This window comes from Podarcis raffonei, chromosome 13 (assembly GCF_027172205.1).
Source record: "Podarcis raffonei isolate rPodRaf1 chromosome 13, rPodRaf1.pri, whole genome shotgun sequence".
NCBI lineage: Eukaryota > Metazoa > Chordata > Lepidosauria > Squamata > Lacertidae > Podarcis > Podarcis raffonei.
The window spans coordinates 49,068,495-49,088,214 of NC_070614.1; the positions used below are offsets into that span (position 1 = coordinate 49,068,495).

A 19,720-nucleotide genomic window follows, 5' to 3' on the forward strand; every position below is an offset into this window, starting at 1 on the left:
TAAAAAGGAATGTTTTTGCCTAAAGATATGCAACAATGGCACCAGGCAAGCCTCCTTGGGGAGAGCATTTCTACAACTATTAAAGGTACGGGAGTCCTGTCTGCTCTTTTTGTACCCAGACATATAGTGTTAGCCTTGAGACCAGATGGCTTAGTTCTTCCTCTGGCACAGACCGATTACCCTGGACACTTTAGGAGAATCACTAGCTCAGCCTCAGCTTACCCTGTTTGTAAAATAGGTGTATTCTATTAATGTACCACCCAAACATTTTATAGCAAGCTTTTGTTTATTTTTCCATGGGGGGTGTGTCTTATGGGCTCATGTGAACCACTATGAGATTCAGCTTGGTAAGGAATTCGTTACAAAACTGTACAGCACTGTGTACACTAGAAACTGCTTTTAAAAAGTGTGTATACATGTAGTAGCAGGTAGTGGGAGGAGTCCACCTTTCCTATTACCTTAAATTTGCCTTGTGAAACCAGCCTAAAACTCAGTTGTTCCAGTATTGTTGCCACCCATACGACTAGGTGATGGCCATGCCTAGCTTCTGCTATTTGAACTGTCTCTGTCCGTGGTAGCTTCTTTTGATTGATAGGTTTTGCAATCTATAGATTTCAGTTTGTGTTTGTCTGTGGAGCTGAGATTCTATCTGGACCAGGAAAACATAGCCAGGGGACAGCCGTTAGCCCAGATCAATTAATGTGGAGTTTTACAAGTGTGTGAGGTGCCTTATGCATACCTAAGATTTTGAAAATAAGAAGTTGCCTCTTAGACCACCTACCCCTGTGCTCTAGGTGGCAGCGTATCTCCATTCCAATGTTCCTGGAAGTGTTATTTCCCATCACTGGAACCTGATCTTTACCAGTGACCTATTGTCCCATTCTTTCAATGCATTCTCTTATGATCAGAATGGAGTTTCTGATTATTGCTTGTGACTGTAAATAGAGACGGATGGATTGTCATAGAAACCAAGATACAGGGTCATGGGTTACAGGGAGCCGAGTGAGTGTCGAGGAAAGGAATAGAGGGCTGCAGCAAGCGTAATAACACTGACCACTCTTACACTTTGCTTTTTTCTAGATCAAACAAAGACTGATAACAGGTGTCTGCCCAGCCAGAGAGGAAAAGAACCATCCATCCTTTTGTACTATCTAAAAAAAGCCACTAGAGGACAGTGATGACTCAATAAATATCCAGTTTATGCTTTTGATACAGTAGTATGCATAAGGATGGTACTGTGGCCCTCTTTTGGGGGGCTGTTTTGTACCCCCAATGTCTGCACACCTGACAGCACCCTCTAAAATATGTTTCTCATAAGTCCATCCATGTACATAAGAAGATGAGAAGAGCCTGCTGGATCAGGCCAATGGGCCATTTAGTCCAGCATCCTGTTCTCACAGCAGCTAGCCAGGTGCCCATGAGAAACCCACAAACAGGATCCAAGCAGAAGAGCCCTCCTCAGAAGCATTACGGACTCTAGCTGTGGAGGCAGAGCATAGCCATCATGGCTAGTAGAGCCAACATCAGCCTCCTCCATGAATTTGTCCAATCCTCTTTTATAGCCAGTATTAGTTGGTGGCCATCACTGCCTCCCATGGGAGCCAGTGCCATAGTTTAATGACAGGTCAGTGGTAAGACTGACACATAGTTAATTTGAAACAAATTCTTTTAAAAACTTGAGCCAGGCAAGTCAACACGTACTTTTACTTAGTAAGAACAATGAAGAGTCTCGTGGCACCTTAACACACTTATGGCGGCATAAACTTTTGTGAACTAGAGTCCACTTCATCAGATGCATGAAGTGTTAATGACTCTTCGCTGTTTTGGCTGCAACATTCTAGCACAGCTAATCCTCTGGAAATTAATTAGTGTACATTTATGTGAATTAGCATATGCAAATGTTTTTTTAAAAAAGCCAAAAAGCCTGGTGTTTTACCGCTGGTAAAAGCCAGAGATATTTTTTATCTCCTGTTGTAGGGGACTTGGAGTTTGACAATAGAGAGCCATTCCTGAAACCTAGCAAAGGGGAAGATATCACAACAATGCAATAATAAAAACCAGGAGTGTTGTTTCTTAGCTCTTCTTCGCGTTCCTACACAAGATTTTTACTCTTCCTGCAAACAATAGGGAGGAATAGGAACTCTGCAAGTAGGAGGGGGGTTTATGAAGGAATAAAATACACACCTGCCTAATGTTTTCACAGATACAGGTAAGAACAGTCAACTTGGTATCACTAAATGTTTCTAATTTAAAAGCATTGCTATCAATGAAGAGTCAACCAAGAAGCACTCTAAGTGTTCTCTTAACTCTTGTGGTCCCAAAAGCAGTTTGACTAAGCAATGAGCAATCCCCATAATTTCAGAAAACGTCTCAGACATTACTATCATTTTTTTTGCGCTACTATTAACTCAATAGTATAACTGAGAGTAGTTTTGTAATGTGAAAGGTTCTCCAAAGTTTCTGATCCACCCAGTCCACAAAGTAGTCAGTTTTTATGGAAATTCCTATTTATGTTTGAAGGTTGCTTTTATTGAAGGCTCAGAAAAGACTTAATTCCCTTTGCAACATTGTACTCTTCATGTTCACATCATCAACCTGTTGGGTATAGACCAAACAGCCACATCTTTGTGAAGGGCTCCTTCTCCCAGTGGTGTCCCTTTCTATCCTCCATTTCTTCTCTATCATGACCTAGAAGTAATAGCTCCTTATGGAGCGAAGATGCGTCTCAGCCCACAAACGCAACCTGGCGCATGGCAGGCAATTTGCTTCCCTCCTCCTCTTTGGGAAGATACTGAGTTCAGCTGGTGGTGATCCTGTATTCTCTCCTTGTCTTCCTTTTGGCTGCCATATTAAACACGATCAGCATTCTCAGGTCACTCATCCTTTTCCACTTTGATCTCAACGAATGAGCTGAGGTCAGGACAAAAGCCTTTGTGGCTGGGCGGCCTAGGCGGTGTGCCCGCCCTGGCTCCTTCCTCTTGAAAATGGGGGTTGTAGAGGTGCAAGGGCAGGAGCTGAGCTTCAGCGGAGGGCAGGCGGTCAGAGGGCGACCCATAAACCCGGTTAGCTTTGGTGCCATGCTTTGAGTTGGCATCAAGTCGGTAGCAAAGCTGAGTGAGAGGGGTAGCGCGGAATCGTGGGGGGCGTGCCACCCACACACCTGGCTCACTTAGGCTGTCTTCCTCATCTGACATGAGCTCCTCTGTCACGCCTTGCCACAGACGCTGCTCTTCAGGGCCCAGCAGACGCGCCACCCCTGAACGATTTGCAAAAAGCTAATGGTAAGACAAAATGAAGCCTAATTAGTCATTCTAAGAATATCATCTTTGCCTACGCCCCTGCAATTACTCACCCCATCTGTCCTCACTGGTCTGTCTTTCCCAAATGTCTCTCCCTGCCCCCAAACTCCTCTATCATATACCTTCCCCCCCATTTTGTCCTCCCCCTAGTGCTGGAGGACCCCAAAACTCGGCTCTACCCGGGCCTGCCATATTGCAATCCCCCACCACCTTAAGAATTTGCTTGCTTGCTGCCCAGTGTCTTTTAAAAAGTGGAACCCGCTCTGTGGCATGTGTCTGAAAATCACAGCTTTCTGCTGCCCAGCATTTGACAAGCTAGCTTGGGAATCGTCTCTGCAGCAGAAATAGAACACATGCTCCAAGGCCTGCAGTTTATAAAGCAAACACCTCTTGGCAGCTGTGGGCTGATGGGCTCATTTGCCCCACCACCCGAGTGTCTGCTCCCCTGGGTGAAGGAAAGTCTCTTCTGCTACAGGGAGGTCTCAGAAGAGAGTGAAGCTTTACTCTGAGGCAGGCTTCATTTTTCTTTCTTTTTAAAGGAAGACCAGCACTGCTTTGATAAATGATACTGGAAAACAAGTGGGATGCAGACATAATGATCCAGTTCCCTGGTTTTGTCTTCTTCCTTTTTTTTCTGTTTCAGGCTGCTGTCTTAGAGGCCGACACTTGCAAATAAGCCATATTGAACTCAATGGGCCTTATGTCTGAGTAAATACACTTAGGAACGAACTGCTAGGTAGGAAGCTAATTAGAATGAATAGTAGTTTGTTTAACAACTTTGATCAAGTAATTTATTTTTGACTGAGAGAATCCTCTCACCCTGCTAACAGACCAATCCTGTGCGTATTTATTCAGAAGTCACACTTTTTTCAATGGGATTACCTTATGTATGTTCATGAGACTGCAGTCTTTAAAAAATGACATTTCAGTTGCAATCCTAACCTATCCAGGATTATGCCATATTGGAGTCAATAGGACTTCTAAGCAGACATAGGATTGCACTACTCATTAAGAATTTAACCAGTTAAATCACTTCTAAAACTTCCATAACATTTTGTAAACCGTCTCCGGTTACCTTTGGCAACTTTCCATAAAGCATAGGCATATTTAACTCAGATGTAAGTCTCACTGCAGTTCATAGGGCTTATTCGCAAGAAGTGTACATAAGATGACAGCCTTAAGGAGTAAGCTCCATTGAACACAGTGCCATTTACTTCTTAGTTAGGATCAGGTTATAAAAAGGGGAATGAAATGGTGTTGTCTGAGGAAATGTCGTTACGGCTGGAATCCAAGAACAGTCAGAACTCAAATGTTATGAAAGTCACAGCTGAGGAGTAAACATGCACTTATTAATTAGGAAATCTGAGTTATTTAACACCTAAACTGCTTGATGAAACTGATGGAATGTCTTTGCAGCAGTTTGAACATATATTTACTTCAAGTAATTTCAACATCACATAGTTCACTGAAGATATAGAGCAGTTCCCACTACACATAGCCTGTTCTAAGCTGCCTTATATAATCAGGGTTAGAAAGGACCCCAAAGATCTATGAATAGGGAACCTCTGGCCCTCCAGAGGTTGTTAAACTACAACTTCCACCATCCATGGCCATAGGCCATGCTTGTTGGGAAATTGTTCAACAACATCTGGAGGGCCAAGTTGAATCCCTCTGCCAATGCAGGAAATTCTCTGCTATAGCATCCCTGATAGGCATCTGCCTTCGGCATAAAAAACAAAGAGTCCAACTTCTGAGGCAGGTCTGTTCCACTGTTAAGCAACCCATCCCATTCAACAACCGGAGTGTGCTGAGCAGAGATGAAATGGGCCTAGAGACCAGCCCTGTAATGAAAATTTGGAAGGAGTTGTGGTATGTTTAGCCTGGAGCATAAGAAGCCAGCTTTAAATATTTGAAGGTCTGTGATAGATGACAGAGCAAATTTCCAGGGAATAGGATATGAACCTACAGTTCAAATTACAAGGAAGAGAATTCCAGCTAAATATTAAGAACTTTCTTAGTGCACCAAACCTATTCCTTCATCTGTCATATACAGTGTTGCTTTTTTATGTTTCTAACCAGAATATAAATGCCATTTCCTACTCCACTTCAGTGTGATTTTTGGAATTGATGGAGGAATGCATTTGGGCTTAAATAAAAAGAGGGGCAAAAAACTATTTTTGGTAGATTATGTAGCATTGAGATAATACGGGAGAAATACTTCCTCAGAATAATGGATTGGTCCCTTACCCGGTAGCGTCTACTTCGTAGTTTCTTCTCCTCCTTCTCCTTGAGTCCTTTGAAGGGATTCAGAGAGTTGCGATACTCACGTCGTTTGGTTAGAAAGTAGGCCACACAAGCACCTAACAGAACAAAAAGTGGGCAAAGCAATTGCAGACCAGAGGATATTTATGTCTGCATGTCTGTGTATATGAACAGCCAGCATTTCAATGTCACCAGAAGGTAAACTTTTCTTTTTACCTGGGATTTTTGGCTCCTAATTTGAAGGGTGGCACTGTGGCCTCTTTTAGTGGGGTAGAGTTTGCTAATCCTGCCTTTTTTGTGCATAGCTGTGCTTTTACATTGTCATTGGATATTCTGAACTGGTTCCAACATAAGTCACTTTAGTCACTGTCTGAGAAAAGTGACTGACAAATATCACAACAACAACAGCAGCAGTAAGTTCCAGAGTGAACGCCAAGAGAGATATTTATTTTCAGACCTGGAGGAAAATTTACCAGCAAAGTGTATAAGGATTATGTTCTAGGTATGTTCTAACAATAAAATCCAGACATGAACCAAGTGAAGTGTTTTATTCACCCTCATCTTACCTTTTAGTTCTTTGTCAGTGTAATTGTGGTGATTTGATACCAATTCATGCTTCAGTTTCTCCAGCAAGAATTTCACTACAGAGATATTCCATGAAGATTTAATGCTGGGGTGGGGGGAGAGAGAAAGAGAATGGAGAAACCCTAAGTACATTATTCTCCCATCTTTACCGTGACTCTCTCCTTCCTGTTGTCTCCCATGTGTTGCATTCTATATTACAAGCCCTTAAGGCAGAGACCTCTCCTCTTGTAGTTTATAAAGCACGTTGCAAACAGTTGGCCCTATATAAGCATTAATAACCTGAACGTTATTAAGGTGCCTTAATAAGGGATAATAATAATGAAGGCTGACTATTCAGGATGTTGAGATTAATTTCAGTGGGAACATGGGTTGCCAGATCAATAAAGGTGTTCTGTGCTTCTATTAGCTATGCAGAAAAGACCAGCTTGATCCATGCAACTTCCTTCTCCCACCACAACACAGTGAGAAGAGAAGCCACACTTGTTGGTTATCTTTCTTTTGCAGTTACTCTTCCTTATCTTATTTGCCAATCCCACCCAGAGCTCACCTCTCAGAGCCATCAAACCTCTTGTCATTGGTGATGTGGTTGTGGACATTATGGACCAGTTTCTGGGAGAGTAAACAGAAAGAGATAAGTGCCCCTCCACAGTAACTCTGCAAACCCCAAGCTATTAAAACAGAGCAGCATGCCCCAGAAAGTTAATTAAAATAAGCTTTGCAGTGTCTAAGCTGCTGGGCCCATGCCAAGTTCCTTGTGAGACACAAGCTCCAATATGTGGCAGCTATCTAAGGCAACTAACCGAGAGCACCAAGTCCCTCTTGCGCCTTGCATTCTTCTGTCCCATGCTTCGGTTTCTACAAGGAAGACTTGCAAAGCCCAAAGAGAAACGTGGCTCCCCGCGCATGTTGTCCTCCAAGGTGATGCTGTTGGGGGATACCTCTGGGCAGGAGAGAGAAGGATCATCCAGAGGCTGAGAGGAGGGGGAAGGTGGTGTGGCATAGACCCGTTGAATGGAGACATCTACTGCGGGTGATTCTTCTGCTCCCTGAGAACAAGAAAAAGACTTGTACGACTTGATTTGATATCCTTCATTCCAAACTGCAGCTACCCTTCCTATCGCAGCTGCTATTCCAATTCTACAGCTCCGACTCAAAATGTGGGCCTTTAATTAATCTCTACTCTACTATCCTTTAAAGTTCCTCCAAACCTTCTTTTGTGTGTTTTCACGCACGCACACAAAACGCATTGGCCTGCAAACACAAGTGCGTATTGGCCAAAACACATAGCTGAATTTTAAAGCCTCTTTTTATCTTGCACCAACAAAAGTTCATAGTTGGCTCAAGTGGTACGGAAGGCTCAAAGGCACTTCTCATAGCCCCATATATATGAAAACATTCTAACACTAACCCACCAGAACGTCTGCCAATCACAACATTGCCAATGCCCCTTAATCATCGCAAACAGCTCCAGCCTGACTCCCGTACCAGCTTTGGTATCACATATACAAATACACATACACTTTTAGCGCTTGCCAGTGCCCCCCAACCCCAGGCCACAACAGCAGAGCAGAGCTTGGCATGGCTCCCAGAATGCATCTCTCCTGAGCAGGTCATTGGCAGAGGAGGCGAGAGATGCCATCAAATATTCATGAGCCCATCTGTGTCTGACCGGAGGGACATGGGGACTGTGTGTATTTTGTGGGGTGGGAGGGACAAAGAAGCTCTTAATCTTCAGCCTACATACCCCGCCAAGCCCCCCAGGCCCCAGATGCACAGGCGAGAAACCCAAGTGTCCGGGTGGCCCTGCCGCCGCTCCCAGCTGCCGCAGCTCTTCAATGACCACCTGGACGCCACTTCTGAAGCCTTCGGCCTCTTGTTCCTCCTCATTCTGCTCTTCATTGTCCTCTTGCCGCTCCTCAGGACCACTCAGGGGGCTGGCTTTGACGACAGGGGCCGTCCTTCGGCGCAGTGTCCCCATTTCCTCCTCCAGCCGCCTCAGGGCTTCATTATTGGCCTTGGCCAGGCTCAGCGCCACCTCAGCAAGGCCCACTGCCTTCTCTACACGTTGATAGATGACATGGAGCAGTTGCTCTGAAGACTGTACCGCTAGCCCAGTGCCTGTAACCGTGATCGGGGTGCTCGATGAAGATGGTGGTGGTGGCGGCGTAGTCGCCTGAGCCCCCGGCTCCTGCTTGCAGGTGCAGCAGCAGCATTTTGCCTCTTTGGTGTTGGGAGGAGAGAACAAAATTGTGGCACTGAATGACATGACGATGCAGGTTTATGAGGGATTCTTGGTGTTCCCCAGCTAGTTCTCTTGGAGGAGGCAAGGAGAGCTTCAGATCTGGCCTTGAATGCTCTGCGGTGGGGACATGCCCATGGCACTGCCCAGAAGGCTGGGTCTCAGCAAACAAGAGGAAAGATATTAAAGAAATATTTCTAAGAGTATGACTGGAGCAGACAGCCATGTTGTAGTACATCTGAACCTACCTGCTTCTGATCATCTAAATTGCTTAGATTTAGGCTCTAACCTCTGTATACAGATCTGCTGTAGCCAAACCCAACAGGGCAGGCCATTTCATATTTGCATTCAATCTGATATGTCTAAATCTGTAGTTCAGAAACTCCCCCCTCCCCAAGCTAGATGCTGTATTTTAAACTGCATTTTCCTTTGTTCTTTTATTTCTTATATTGCATCAGGCTGACTTACAATTTGGATTTCATAGAATTCAAATTATAATTCCATAAATATGAGAAATAAAAGAAGCAATTAAAATACAATCAAAAATCATTATATTTAAGGCAGACAAGCCACAGACCACCTGAATAAAAAAACCTCAACAGACTATGAATCAGTTTGTGAGCCCCAATCTAGATTTATGCTCAGTGTGATTAACATTAGGAGGGATTCAGCACTATCTTCCAGCCACCCGACCTGTCCATTTGGATCTATATTCACCCACAGCTGACCCCTTGTAAATCTTATTGCTTTTACAGTCTATATCTATTGATTATTTTGGCAGTCAAAGTCCTGCAATGAACTCAAGAGCTGAACTAGCAGTTCGGGTTTTGGCTACCTCTTTTCAATTTCTTTGTAGAAGCACTGAGACCCTGCCAAAAGAAAAAAGTGGGGGGAAACCTCTGCTTTATTTCAGTAGTTCACACTGTGCAACGTTTGTTTCTCCTCCTCAACAGTACAGTTTGCTTTTAACCAGCAGCGCATTCAGCTCTTGCAAAGCACTTGCAAACAGCCCTTGAAGAACCAATGTTTTTGAATCTCCGTAACTGGGGACGGAGGAGGGGACCGAGTCTGAGGTGATAATGGAAAGTAAAGCGGAGAGGGGAAACTATCCATCCCCATCCCTAGGAAGCTGTTCCGCTTTTCCAATTTCAACTGCTCGAAAGTGGTTTTAAAGTTCATGCAAGGCATCTCTTTGCATATTTAAAATTCGCAACCCCCAAGGCGGGAAACGTGCCAGGGGCTTCTCTTCGTTCGGTTCTGCGGCCCAACGGTTTGGAATCCTACGCTCCCCAGCATTCCATCCCGCGTGTGCAGCGCCCGGGGGGGGCGGCGGCGGGGGAGGCAGGAGAAGCAAGAGCGCCACAGTCGTGTACGAACGGCACAGCCCTCCGTCCGCCCCGCCGCTCTCCGATTGGCTATTGCGGAAGAACAGGAGGTAGCCGATTGGTTGCAGACGGTAGCGCCTAGGCCCGGGGATAGGAGCGAGGGGCGGGGGAAAGGAACATGGATGGGGGAGAAGGGGGCTCTCTAAGGAGGTCCGCGAGGCTGGGCCCTTTTCAAGGCCGCCTTCCTCACACTGGGTGGTCGAGGGCTTTCCTTTCCGTGGCCCCGCGAAAGGCGCCGGTCTCATATTCTACGTTTTAAAATCCAATATAAGGACATGTGAACCACCAGTAATTGCACACCAACGACAACAGCGTATAAAATAAATTTCCAAAAAAAGTTGCCTTGACTGGGGTATCTTCCAAAATGGCTGACCAGGCCCAAGGTCATGTCAAGACTTACGCACCACTGGCACAAGTCCTGGCACACAGGGGCACCGACCATGGTCTTGAATGAGAAACCCACCACATTTAAATCCTCATTTTCTAATAATATTGTTTCTCCCTCCATTTGTTGCTGGGTTTTGTTGCCCCCCTGCCCACCCAGTTACTGGGTATCTGATAAGTATTTTCCCTATAAGTCCTCCCTCAGCTGGTATCCCTGACTAGCAAAGCTCTCTGTCCCCAATGGGCTTGTGTGTCACTCACAATTTTAAAAATTACGTGGCCAGTCTTTCCCTTCTTAATTTACCCTTGCTTTCAAAGCGAAGGTTAATTTATTACTTGGGGGAGGGGAAATATTGACAGGCCTCACAGCGCCTGCTTCCCAAGCACTTGACACAACCCTTCCACACAAAATACTATTTAGACCCTCCAATTTATTAGCTGCCATGTTCCCACTGCAATGTCAGGGCTAGCACACCCCTAGGGTCATAAACACTTAGAGTACTCTTTTATTCCAAGGAAGACAGGCGAACTAATGCCAGTGTACTGGAAGAAGCAAAGATCAATAGTGTTGAAGCAATGATTCTTCAACATCAGCTTTGTTGGACTGGTCTTGATGTTCAAGTGCCTGATTATCGTCTTCCGAAGCAACTACAGTACTCTATTCCGAACTTAAAAATGGAAAGCATAATGCTGGCGGTCAACAAAAGAGGTTTAAAGACTCTTGAGGCAAATCTATTAAAATGTAGTATAAACACCGACAATTGGGAAACACTGGCCTGCGAGCTCTCCAATTGGAGAACAGTCTTTACCAAAGGTGTCATGGGCTTTGAAGACACTCGAACTCAGGACAAAAGGGAGAAACATGCTAGGAGGAAGGCATGTTTGGCAAACCCTCACCGTGATCAGCTCCTGCCCGGAAACAAACCTATGTCCCCACTGTGGAAGGATGTGTGGATCCAGAACTGGCCTCCACCGTGTTCATGGAAGGCAATCTTACTCAGTTACGAGTGATCGCCAAAGAAGAAGAAAACCCTTTTATTCCAGGTTAATTTAAGTCCAAAATGATTCCGCAGCCAGTCACTAATGAAAAATTGGGCCAAAGGAAATTCACCATTTCACTGCTTTACAGCAATCCTGACAGGGTGAACAAAAGAATTAATAATGCATGTTAGCATATTTGTCACCCCAAATGATATTGAATAAGCCCCCTGTGCCTTTTCTAATCACCCTCTTGTAGAAACAAAAGCATGATTAGATTGAGATGAGAGAAGGTATATTTGATTAAAAAATCCAACGCAGATGCATGCATTATTCCTCTGCAAGCCTGATCATGTAGACACACATCCTGTGTGCCTAATTAGTATACTCACAGCCTCACCTCTCCACTTATTTTCCTATCCGCTCTTATTGAAACACCATTTACCTCTACAGCATCACAGCCAAATCACATTACTTTACACAGCGTTAAATAATCCAGACTAACTGCCTTGTTATTAATGACCACTACTAATTCCCATTAAAATTCTAACATCATCCACAATAAAATGAAGAAAGGTATTCCCCACCATCACCATTCTTTAAAGCCCCGTAGCAGTTAAAGAGCTTGGAGGGATAAACTAATCTATGATCTATGATATCTGAGTATTACCTATTTTCCTGTACACTTATCCATTCCACAGCATTATATAGACCTCTTTCTCCCTCTTCGCTATATCCATGTACAAAAACCTCCAAAGCTACTCTGTTCCTGCATGTACATATATTTTCTGCCAAGCATATCCCTGCTCTCCTGCTTTCCCCCCTCCCACATTCTGCCACATACAAGCCTCTCTCTCCCTTGGCGTGTATTTTCCCTGGCAAGGCCAAACAAGGGATTGGGGTGCCTCCCTTTTCAATCGCTCCCCAGATCCTTTCCCCCCACCCCACCCCCCCAATTCCATCCCACACGTCCCTGGGAAAAGGATACTGGAAGGTCGTGCAGCTCTTTGTATTCGTGTGTGTGCAAAGGGGGAGGATGTGCACCCTGCTGCCAACCGCCACACCCCCATGCTCCCCCCTTCTGCCCTGATTGGCCAATCTCCTGTACGCACACAAACACACACCAAAGCTGCACACGCATTCCTGAGCAGGGCCCCAGCAGGGGACACCTAGACTAGCTGGGCACTGCCAATTTCCCCCTTTCCTGGACATGTACAATCAGGCTGTTTTTTATTCCTCCAATTTACACTTCCCTTTGATCCTTGCCACCCTTTACTTCTGCATGCTATTTTGTTTCTCAAAGCCTTCCTCTCATGCTCCTACTAGTCCCTCGTGTTTCTTCTTCTATATTTCACTCTGAACTGTTTCTGTTATTGCTCTCCCCTTGGCTCCTGTGTACACACAGCTTTCACCTCATTGCCTTCCTCCTTCTGTTCATCCTTCTTGCCGGCTCTTTCCTTCAACCTTTGCAGCTGTACCCCCCCCCCCGACCCAATCCAGGAAACCTCTTGGCCCATGGCTCACTCATTTTGTTGTGTACTGTAACCCTAATTTTCTTCCTCTCCAAGCATGGGGGGGGGCGGGCAGATTTGGAAAAGGAAAGGCCGTTTACCCAGGAAGGCTTCTTTTGTTTTCGACTCTACAAAACTACGCCTCCATCTTGGCTGCTTTGTTCATTCTATTCCTGCTGCCCTGCAGCTGGCAATAACCTTTTCTGTTCACATTAGGTTCTACGCACTGCACACACATCGCTCGCGTCAGTTGGGTGGGAACCAGAAAATCCAACGGTGCATAAAAGTATTTGGGATGGCTATGCTTGGCAAGGGGGCCAGCATGGGTTAATATTGGCATGCACTTTTTCATCTAGGACTGTCAACATTCAACAAGCATAGATTTGGGGCGGGTGAGGGGGTGGGATCCCTACGAAGGGCAAGGGACTGGTTTGATCAAACATGTGTGAAGATGCAAGTGAAGTAACGTGGGCTATCATGGGGGAAAGGAGCAATTATTTAACAATCGTTTGACTTCCTCCCTCCCTTGGTATCGGCAGACACGTATGCTTCAGTGCCTGTGGGAAGAGCCGACCTTCTGCTTTCTTGCCTAGGAACAATGAATTTCAAGAGACATTTATCTCCCACCTCCTGTGCCCAATCACTAATGCCCACAGAGGCAGCCAGCATGTTTGCCCCTCCAAGGCATCCCTCTGTTGGCAGGAATCCTAAGCCAACAACACACCTCCGACGGGACTGGAGTAGCCAAGATTTCCCTTGCCCACTCTCGTTTTTCAAGTGAAGACAAAAAACAGTTTGGACAGCAGAAGTTTAATTCTGAACAAGGAAAAAAAACCAAATACTACATGAAACATGGGTTACAAGCATGAGACATCTTCCCAGACAGCAGCATCTGTGAGTCCCGCCCTTCCTCCGGCCAACAACCCTTAAAAGACCCCAAATCAGCACCCCAGCTTTCTCCCAAAGTCCATCATCTCAAGCTACTGTTTCTGTGGCTTTGTCATTATATAATTCATGGAGTTTGGACACGTCGTCGCTGGAGACACGGACCCAGCCATCCTGGCGTACGTGGTAGAGGTTGACTGTGCCCCCAGAGTAGGCATCGCGGTATGTAGCCTGGTAGATGGCGCGACGGGCCAGATCGCAGGCTTCTTCGACGGTGAGATCGTTAGAGTAGCCACGGTCCATCACTCCGTAGGCGTAGACAGAACCGGAGCCCACCGAGAAAACTTTGCCCGAGATGCGGTTCCCTTCACTGTCCACGTAATAAAGGCCTGAAAGGCAGGGCGGGGAAGTTTGTGTTACTGGGGCTTTTCACAAAATCATTACAATTATCGTATCAGCACCAAAGGTTGCCTTGCACACCCTTCTCCCCTCCAAAAATGATCTCAATTCCTATACCGTGTTTTTAAACAGGTTGATGGAAGGGAGCATTCAGCCCTCTGAGCTTCTTCCAGCAACCCTCTCCAAGTTTCAACACCCAAGCGCTACAGTTCCTGATGCTGCTGCATGTGTCCCAACATGGGGCTATGCAACATCCAAAGGAAATGTGGCAACTGGAATGCTGGGGGGGTATGTTTATTGGGAGGAGCTATAGCTATGCATTTTGTTCCAAGCTCAAGAATAAACTTGGCCACAGCTCCAGGCATCTTCTGCCCAGTATTCCCTGCTCTAATCAGCCTTCCTGGACCGTTGACAAAACCCAAAAGGATTAATTCTTCAAGATCAGTTTCCCATCCTGATGGAACAAGCTACACAGATATCTTCACAATGAAAACACTGGGGTTTCCCTTGCTATAAAAAGAGCTGCAACACACAGCTATGTGTCCTGTATCCTACACCAGAAATAGGGAACCTGTAGCCCTCCAAATGTTGCTGGCCTCCAACTCCCATCAGCTCCAGCAAGCATAGCCTATGGTCAGGGATGGTGGAAGTTGCAGTCCAACACCTGGAGGGGAAAGGTGGTCCTGGGAAGAATGTGCTTTTAAGTGTTTAGGTGGGGGACGGAATCCTTTGGGGAATGTTAAATGAAGAGGTATTTTAGGATATCCTGAAACTGTAGGCACTGATTTAGAAAGAAGTGGGGGGGGGGTTGCACTGAGAGCACAGCCTTGGTGACGGAAAGGGTAGAATATGATGTAGAATATGGAACAAGATCCTCATGCCTAAGTCAGAGGAATAAAGGCATACAGAAAGGTTTATATCCTAGTCCTTTGCATACATGGATGCAAATTATCACTGATTTCAGGGGAACCAAAGACTGCAGCTTCTCTCAGCCCCAACCATATTTAGACATATTGGGTATTCCACATGGAAAGACAGGATGTAACAAATAAACATATGAGAAAGGGATTTATCAAAGGGACTAGTAAGTGCAAACACTGAGGAAATTAAAAATGTGCAGAGCCCGTGTAAATTCTTTGGATTTTTTCTCAGGAGAGCAGCCAAGCTGGCCCAATGGTCTGCTATACAAATATTAAAAGTAGACAAAACCATTTTAAATATGATCACATCACTGTGATTCTACGCTAGTGCAACCAAGTGCTTCCAGAGGAAGGCCTTCATGGGCAACAAGTACTGGGTACCAACCATCTATGTGGGGATTGTGGGAATCTTCCTACTTACAAATGCAAGCCCAGTCAACTTAGTACAACCTGGTATCCTCCAGAATTCTTGGACCACTGCTCCCATCAGTGCCAGACAGCACAGCTGTGGACTAAAATATCTGGAGGGAACCAGGTAGGGGAACGTTTAGTAAAACCCATGTGCATGGCACAGCTAGCTGTACCAAAGCAACAATGGCTGTACCAAGCACACTCTACCTGGAGATACCACCTCCCTAGTTAGCATATTCAACCTGGAGGCACAACCACCTTTGCTTCTAGACACATTTTTACACAGCCAGAGACTTTGCAAGAGTTTCTAGCAGCAGCCCTGCAGAAGCTAAATAGGTTGGGGTCTGATCTGTGCCTGAATGGGAGACCCCTTGTGAGCCCTACATGCATCATCTAAGTTTCAAGATGGAAGAAAGCATGATATAAAATAATATACTTAATTCGTAAACTATAATAACCTCACCACTAGCAAGTTAATCAGTCACTTCTCCAATACAGTGGACACGCGGGTTGTGAACGTGATCCGTGTGAGATACACGTTTGCAACCTGCAGCGTTCGCAACCCGCAATGGCGCGTCTGCACAGATGCAGATTGCGATTCAGCACTTCTGCGCATGTGCAAAGCACAGTTTAGCACTTCTGCGCATATGCGACTGCCGAAACCCAGAAGTAACCCGTTTCGGTACTTCTGGGTTTCAGCGGGTGCGTAACCCGAAAAAACGCAACCTGAAGCGGCTGTAACCCGAGGTGTGACTGTAAATTATCCAGGTATCTTCCAGATACCTTTTAATCCAGCTAGCAGGGCAGTATGTTTCCTATGTTACTGGCTCGACCTCCCTACAGAATTGAACACTATAAAGAGTATTAACGTGCTGTAGTTTCCCAAGGAAGTAGAAACAAACAAAAGCGAGCTAGAGAGAGCAGGAGCCAAAGTATCACTTGAGATGCACAGCAGAATTCAGAACCAGTGCATGTTCTTTTCCCAGTGTCAAAATGCAATGTCAGAAAACCCAACCCAAAACTCGGACAGCATGTGAGGTAGGGGTACAGCCTTAATTAGTCCTAAACCAATGCAAATGTAAAGGTTGGGGAGTCTCAGAAGGTAGTTTTAAGTGAAGAAAGCAGGAACACAAGGACACTGGACCCCAGAAAGGTAATCTTAACCATCATTTTTTTTTTATCCTGCCCTTTCTCCCAAAGGAGCCCAGGGTGCCAGATAAAAATATATATGTGCATTCAGGAACATCACACAATGGGTATATCACCACCTGTATAGCACTTCCCACAGCAAATGCCAATTTAAATACAGACAAGGATTGTGGAGTCACCAGAACACAGGTGTGGGTACAGGCATGATCAAGAGAAATAGCACAAAGGCTAAATCTGGTTAGAATTTAGTAAGATAGGGAAGTGGGGAGGACATTTAAATCTTATGAAAGCCCCCCCCCCAAGAAAAATGTGGTGTCCTCACCTGGCCCTCGCTTGTCCCAGCCACAGATCATGGTACCCATAGAGAGCCCCATTCCCTTGTACTGATACACCATGTTGGCCAACAGCTTCGAGGCAGCAGCCACCGATATCTGCTCCTTGTTGCGGAGTTCATAGATGCGACACTGCCGTGCCAGCAGCCGCTCCCAGAAGCTGCAATCGGCTGCACCACCAGCCATGGTGCCCAGCAGGTAAGGGTTAATCTCGATGACCTTCTTGACCGTCTGAGAAGCAATGTAGACACCTGCTGTTGCCCGGGAATCCACGGCCACTATCACACCATGCTGAAACTGGAGGATCAAGGAATCAAGAGGTCAAGATCATGATGAACAAACCACAAAGGATACACACAACCAGAATGAATGGCAATCCAAAGTGTGCCCACCCTGCTTGAAGGCACCAATGCAAGAGGGTTCCTCACACCCTATTACATAGTCCAGGTGATAAGATACCATCCTGAGGCAACATTCACCTGCCAATCCAGTTTGGGATTTGCCAAAGCAGCCTACCTCTGTCTCAACCTGAATCACCAGTCCAAAAGAACACCAGGGTTTGTGAGGCCAGTATCCCTCTCCCTCAGAAGTGCCCACAAGACATCAAAAGCCCATTAGTTCTATTCTGGAAAACTCAGGTGATAATCTCAAAGTGACTTTTGAAGACAATGCCACCCTTTGCCCACCTTCTCAGGTCTTCCGTTTCCTGAAGCCTTTCCTTCAAGTGAATCCCTCTCTACAAAGTGTGCCTTCCACTTCCCAATTTCCTATGCCCCCAACTGAACCAACCTATCCCAATATGGACTCCAGTATCCTTTGCACATACAGTGGTGCCTCGCAAGACGAAATTAATTCGTTCCGCAAGTTTTTTCTTCTTGCGAGTTTTTCGTCTTGCGAAGCACGGTTTCCCATAGGAATGCATTGAAAATCAATCAATGCGTTCCTATGGAAACCGCCTTCAGACCAGGTCCAGGGACAGTCTGTCCCCCGACCTCTTCTGAAGGCTGGGGGGGGGGGGGAGAAGGACTTTTCTTCCCACCGCCAGCCTTCAGAAGGCTGTTCTGAAGGCTGGCGGTGGGAAGAAAAGCCCTCCCCACCTCCCACCCCGCAAGCTCCGGGGACAGGAGGGCTTTCCTCCCGACTGCCAGCATTTTAAAAGCCCCCAGGACAGCGGAGACTTCTCCGCTGTCCCGGGGGCTTTTAAAATGCTGGCGGGCGGCAGGGCAGCATTCGCTGCCGCCCGCCAGCATTTTCAGATCTCCCCGGGACAGCGGAGAAGTCTCCGCTGTCCCGGGAAGGCAGGCGGGGGGAGCAAAGACTTTTGCCCCCCGCCGGCCTTCAGAAGAGGTCCAGGACTTCTTCTGAAGGCCGGCGGAGATTTCCCTATGGGCTTTCTTCTTGCGAAGCAAGCCCATAGGGAAATTCGTTTTGCGAAGCACCTCCAAAACGGAAAACTCTTTCGTCTTGCGAGGCGTTCGTCTTGCGAGGCACCACTGTATCTGAACACTCGACTCAGGCCTCTTATTCGCTACCCCCAACTAACTACAGCCACCACCAGCCAGATATTTTCCTTGTCATCCCTACTCCCAGGAGAGCATATATTTTTTAAGTCATTAACATTCCGCACCACTTGCTCTGTAAACCACCTTGTGATCCTCAGATGAAGAGTGGTATATAAATTTAATTAATTAAACAAACAAACAAACAATTATCAATATTATTTATTACATTTGTATACCACCCTTCATCCACAAATCTCATGGAGACTCACAATCATAAAAACACAGTATCAAAACACAAATTACATCATAAAAACAGGAACGAAAAAGCCCAGAACGAACTCACAACAAGCACCCACCACCCTGTGAGGCTGAGAGATGGTGACTGGTCTAAGGTCACCCAGGGGGGCTTCATGGCTGAGTGGGGATTCGAACCCTGGTCTCCCGGGTCCTACTCCACTTTGCCTTCCACGTGCAAATAATAAAAACAGCGAAGAGCAGCTTTGAGCAAACAATATAAAGGTTTCAAAACGATGGTTTGTAGTCCAATGCTGGCCGTACTCAAGAGAGGACCCAACTCATTCGCCTCAATGAGTCTTCTCCAAGTAGGGCTCACCCCCCAAAGCGATGCATCCAAACCCCCCCCACTCGCACCCAAAGCGCCCCCTCTCAGCCCCCAAAGGGGCGTGTCCCCCACTCCCCGCCGCCCACCTTGAAGGCCAGGGTGGTGGTGCCGTGCAGCAGCTCGATCTTGGCATCCCCCGCGGCGGTGCCTCGGTCCAGGCCGGGACCAGGGGCCGCCAGAAGCAGGGGCATCCCCGAGGCCTGGGCCTCCGCCCCATGGCCGCCCCCACCGCAGGTGCCGAGCGCGGGGAGTCGGAACTCGTTGCCGGCCCCGAAACCGAAGAACCCGGCCCTGTTCACGGGCAGCTGCGGCTCCAGCAGGCTGGCCAGCGCCATCTTGGATAAGGGCTAGTCACCGTGACTCAGGGCCTACAGCCTATATAGGCTCCGGGCGCCATGTTTGGTGTGGGCAGAGCTCGCTGGAGCCGGACGCCTATAAGCAAGCGGCGGGCGCCATCTTGGTTGCGGTCTCGTTCTCATTTCACGTTGCGCGTGAGAGGTTGGCTTCGCCATTTTTAGTGAGGGGGCAGCGCCGTTGCCTGAGGCTTGCTGGTACGAATAAAAGGCCGGGCGCCATCTTAGGTGAGGGCAAGGCTAGACCTGAGAGACCGGTTGCCCCGGCGAAAGCAAATAGGTCAAGGGAAGGGAAATGTGTCAGTCACCGTCTTCATTTCCTGGGAGGTGGGGGGGGGGAGGGATGTCGTTTGGGGATGGGAAAGGACGAGCGCTTTTATCACTTTACATTCTGAGCAACTAGTGATGTTAGGGGTTGGACTAGATGACCCAAAAGGTCCCTTCCAACTCTACAATTCTAGGATTCTAGGACAAGGATGAAGCAAAGCAAAGGAAACGAGTTTT

The 19,720-nt window shown here is 46.7% G+C and overlaps 2 protein-coding genes across 2 annotated transcripts; both read right to left on the reverse strand.

Moving 5' to 3' along the window:
• Window positions 1-1,065: 1,065 nt before the first annotated feature.
• Window positions 1,066-12,198, reverse strand: C13H14orf93 (chromosome 13 C14orf93 homolog). The gene is made up of 7 exons (XM_053363870.1): window positions 12,121-12,198; window positions 7,891-8,545; window positions 6,947-7,192; window positions 6,694-6,755; window positions 6,128-6,231; window positions 5,547-5,659; window positions 1,066-3,275 (listed from the first exon to the last, which is right to left on the reverse strand). The coding sequence occupies exons 2-7, from the start codon at window positions 8,410-8,412 to the stop codon at window positions 2,874-2,876; spliced, it is 1,449 nt and encodes a 482-aa protein (XP_053219845.1). The 5' UTR covers window positions 8,413-8,545; window positions 12,121-12,198; the 3' UTR covers window positions 1,066-2,873.
• A 1,236-nt stretch (window positions 12,199-13,434) lies between these two features.
• On the reverse strand, window positions 13,435-19,233 carry PSMB5 (proteasome 20S subunit beta 5). Its single transcript, XM_053363874.1, has 3 exons — window positions 18,950-19,233; window positions 16,730-17,036; window positions 13,435-13,917 (listed from the first exon to the last, which is right to left on the reverse strand). The coding sequence occupies exons 1-3, from the start codon at window positions 19,196-19,198 to the stop codon at window positions 13,619-13,621; spliced, it is 855 nt and encodes a 284-aa protein (XP_053219849.1). The 5' UTR covers window positions 19,199-19,233; the 3' UTR covers window positions 13,435-13,618.
• Between the last annotated feature and the right edge of the window lie 487 nt (window positions 19,234-19,720).

Bases quoted from the DNA above. Each gene is read 5' to 3' on its own strand.
- C13H14orf93 (XM_053363870.1), bottom strand. From the start codon at position 8,412: ATGTCATTCAGTGCCACAATTTTGTTCTCTCCTCCCAACACCAAAGAG. The intron at 7,193-7,890 runs GTATGTAGGCTG...TCTTGTTCTCAG, and splicing joins GGCCTGGGGGGCTTGGCGGG to GGAGCAGAAGAATCACCCGC. The intron at 5,660-6,127 runs GTAAGATGAGGG...TTGTTCTGTTAG, and splicing joins CACTGACAAAGAACTAAAAG to GTGCTTGTGTGGCCTACTTT.
- PSMB5 (XM_053363874.1), bottom strand. From the start codon at position 19,198: ATGGCGCTGGCCAGCCTGCTGGAGCCGCAGCTGCCCGTGAACAGGGCC. The intron at 17,037-18,949 runs GTGGGCGGCGGG...TTGATCCTCCAG, and splicing joins CCACCACCCTGGCCTTCAAG to TTTCAGCATGGTGTGATAGT. The intron at 13,918-16,729 runs GTGAGGACACCA...CCTGCCTTTCAG, and splicing joins CTGGGACAAGCGAGGGCCAG to GCCTTTATTACGTGGACAGT.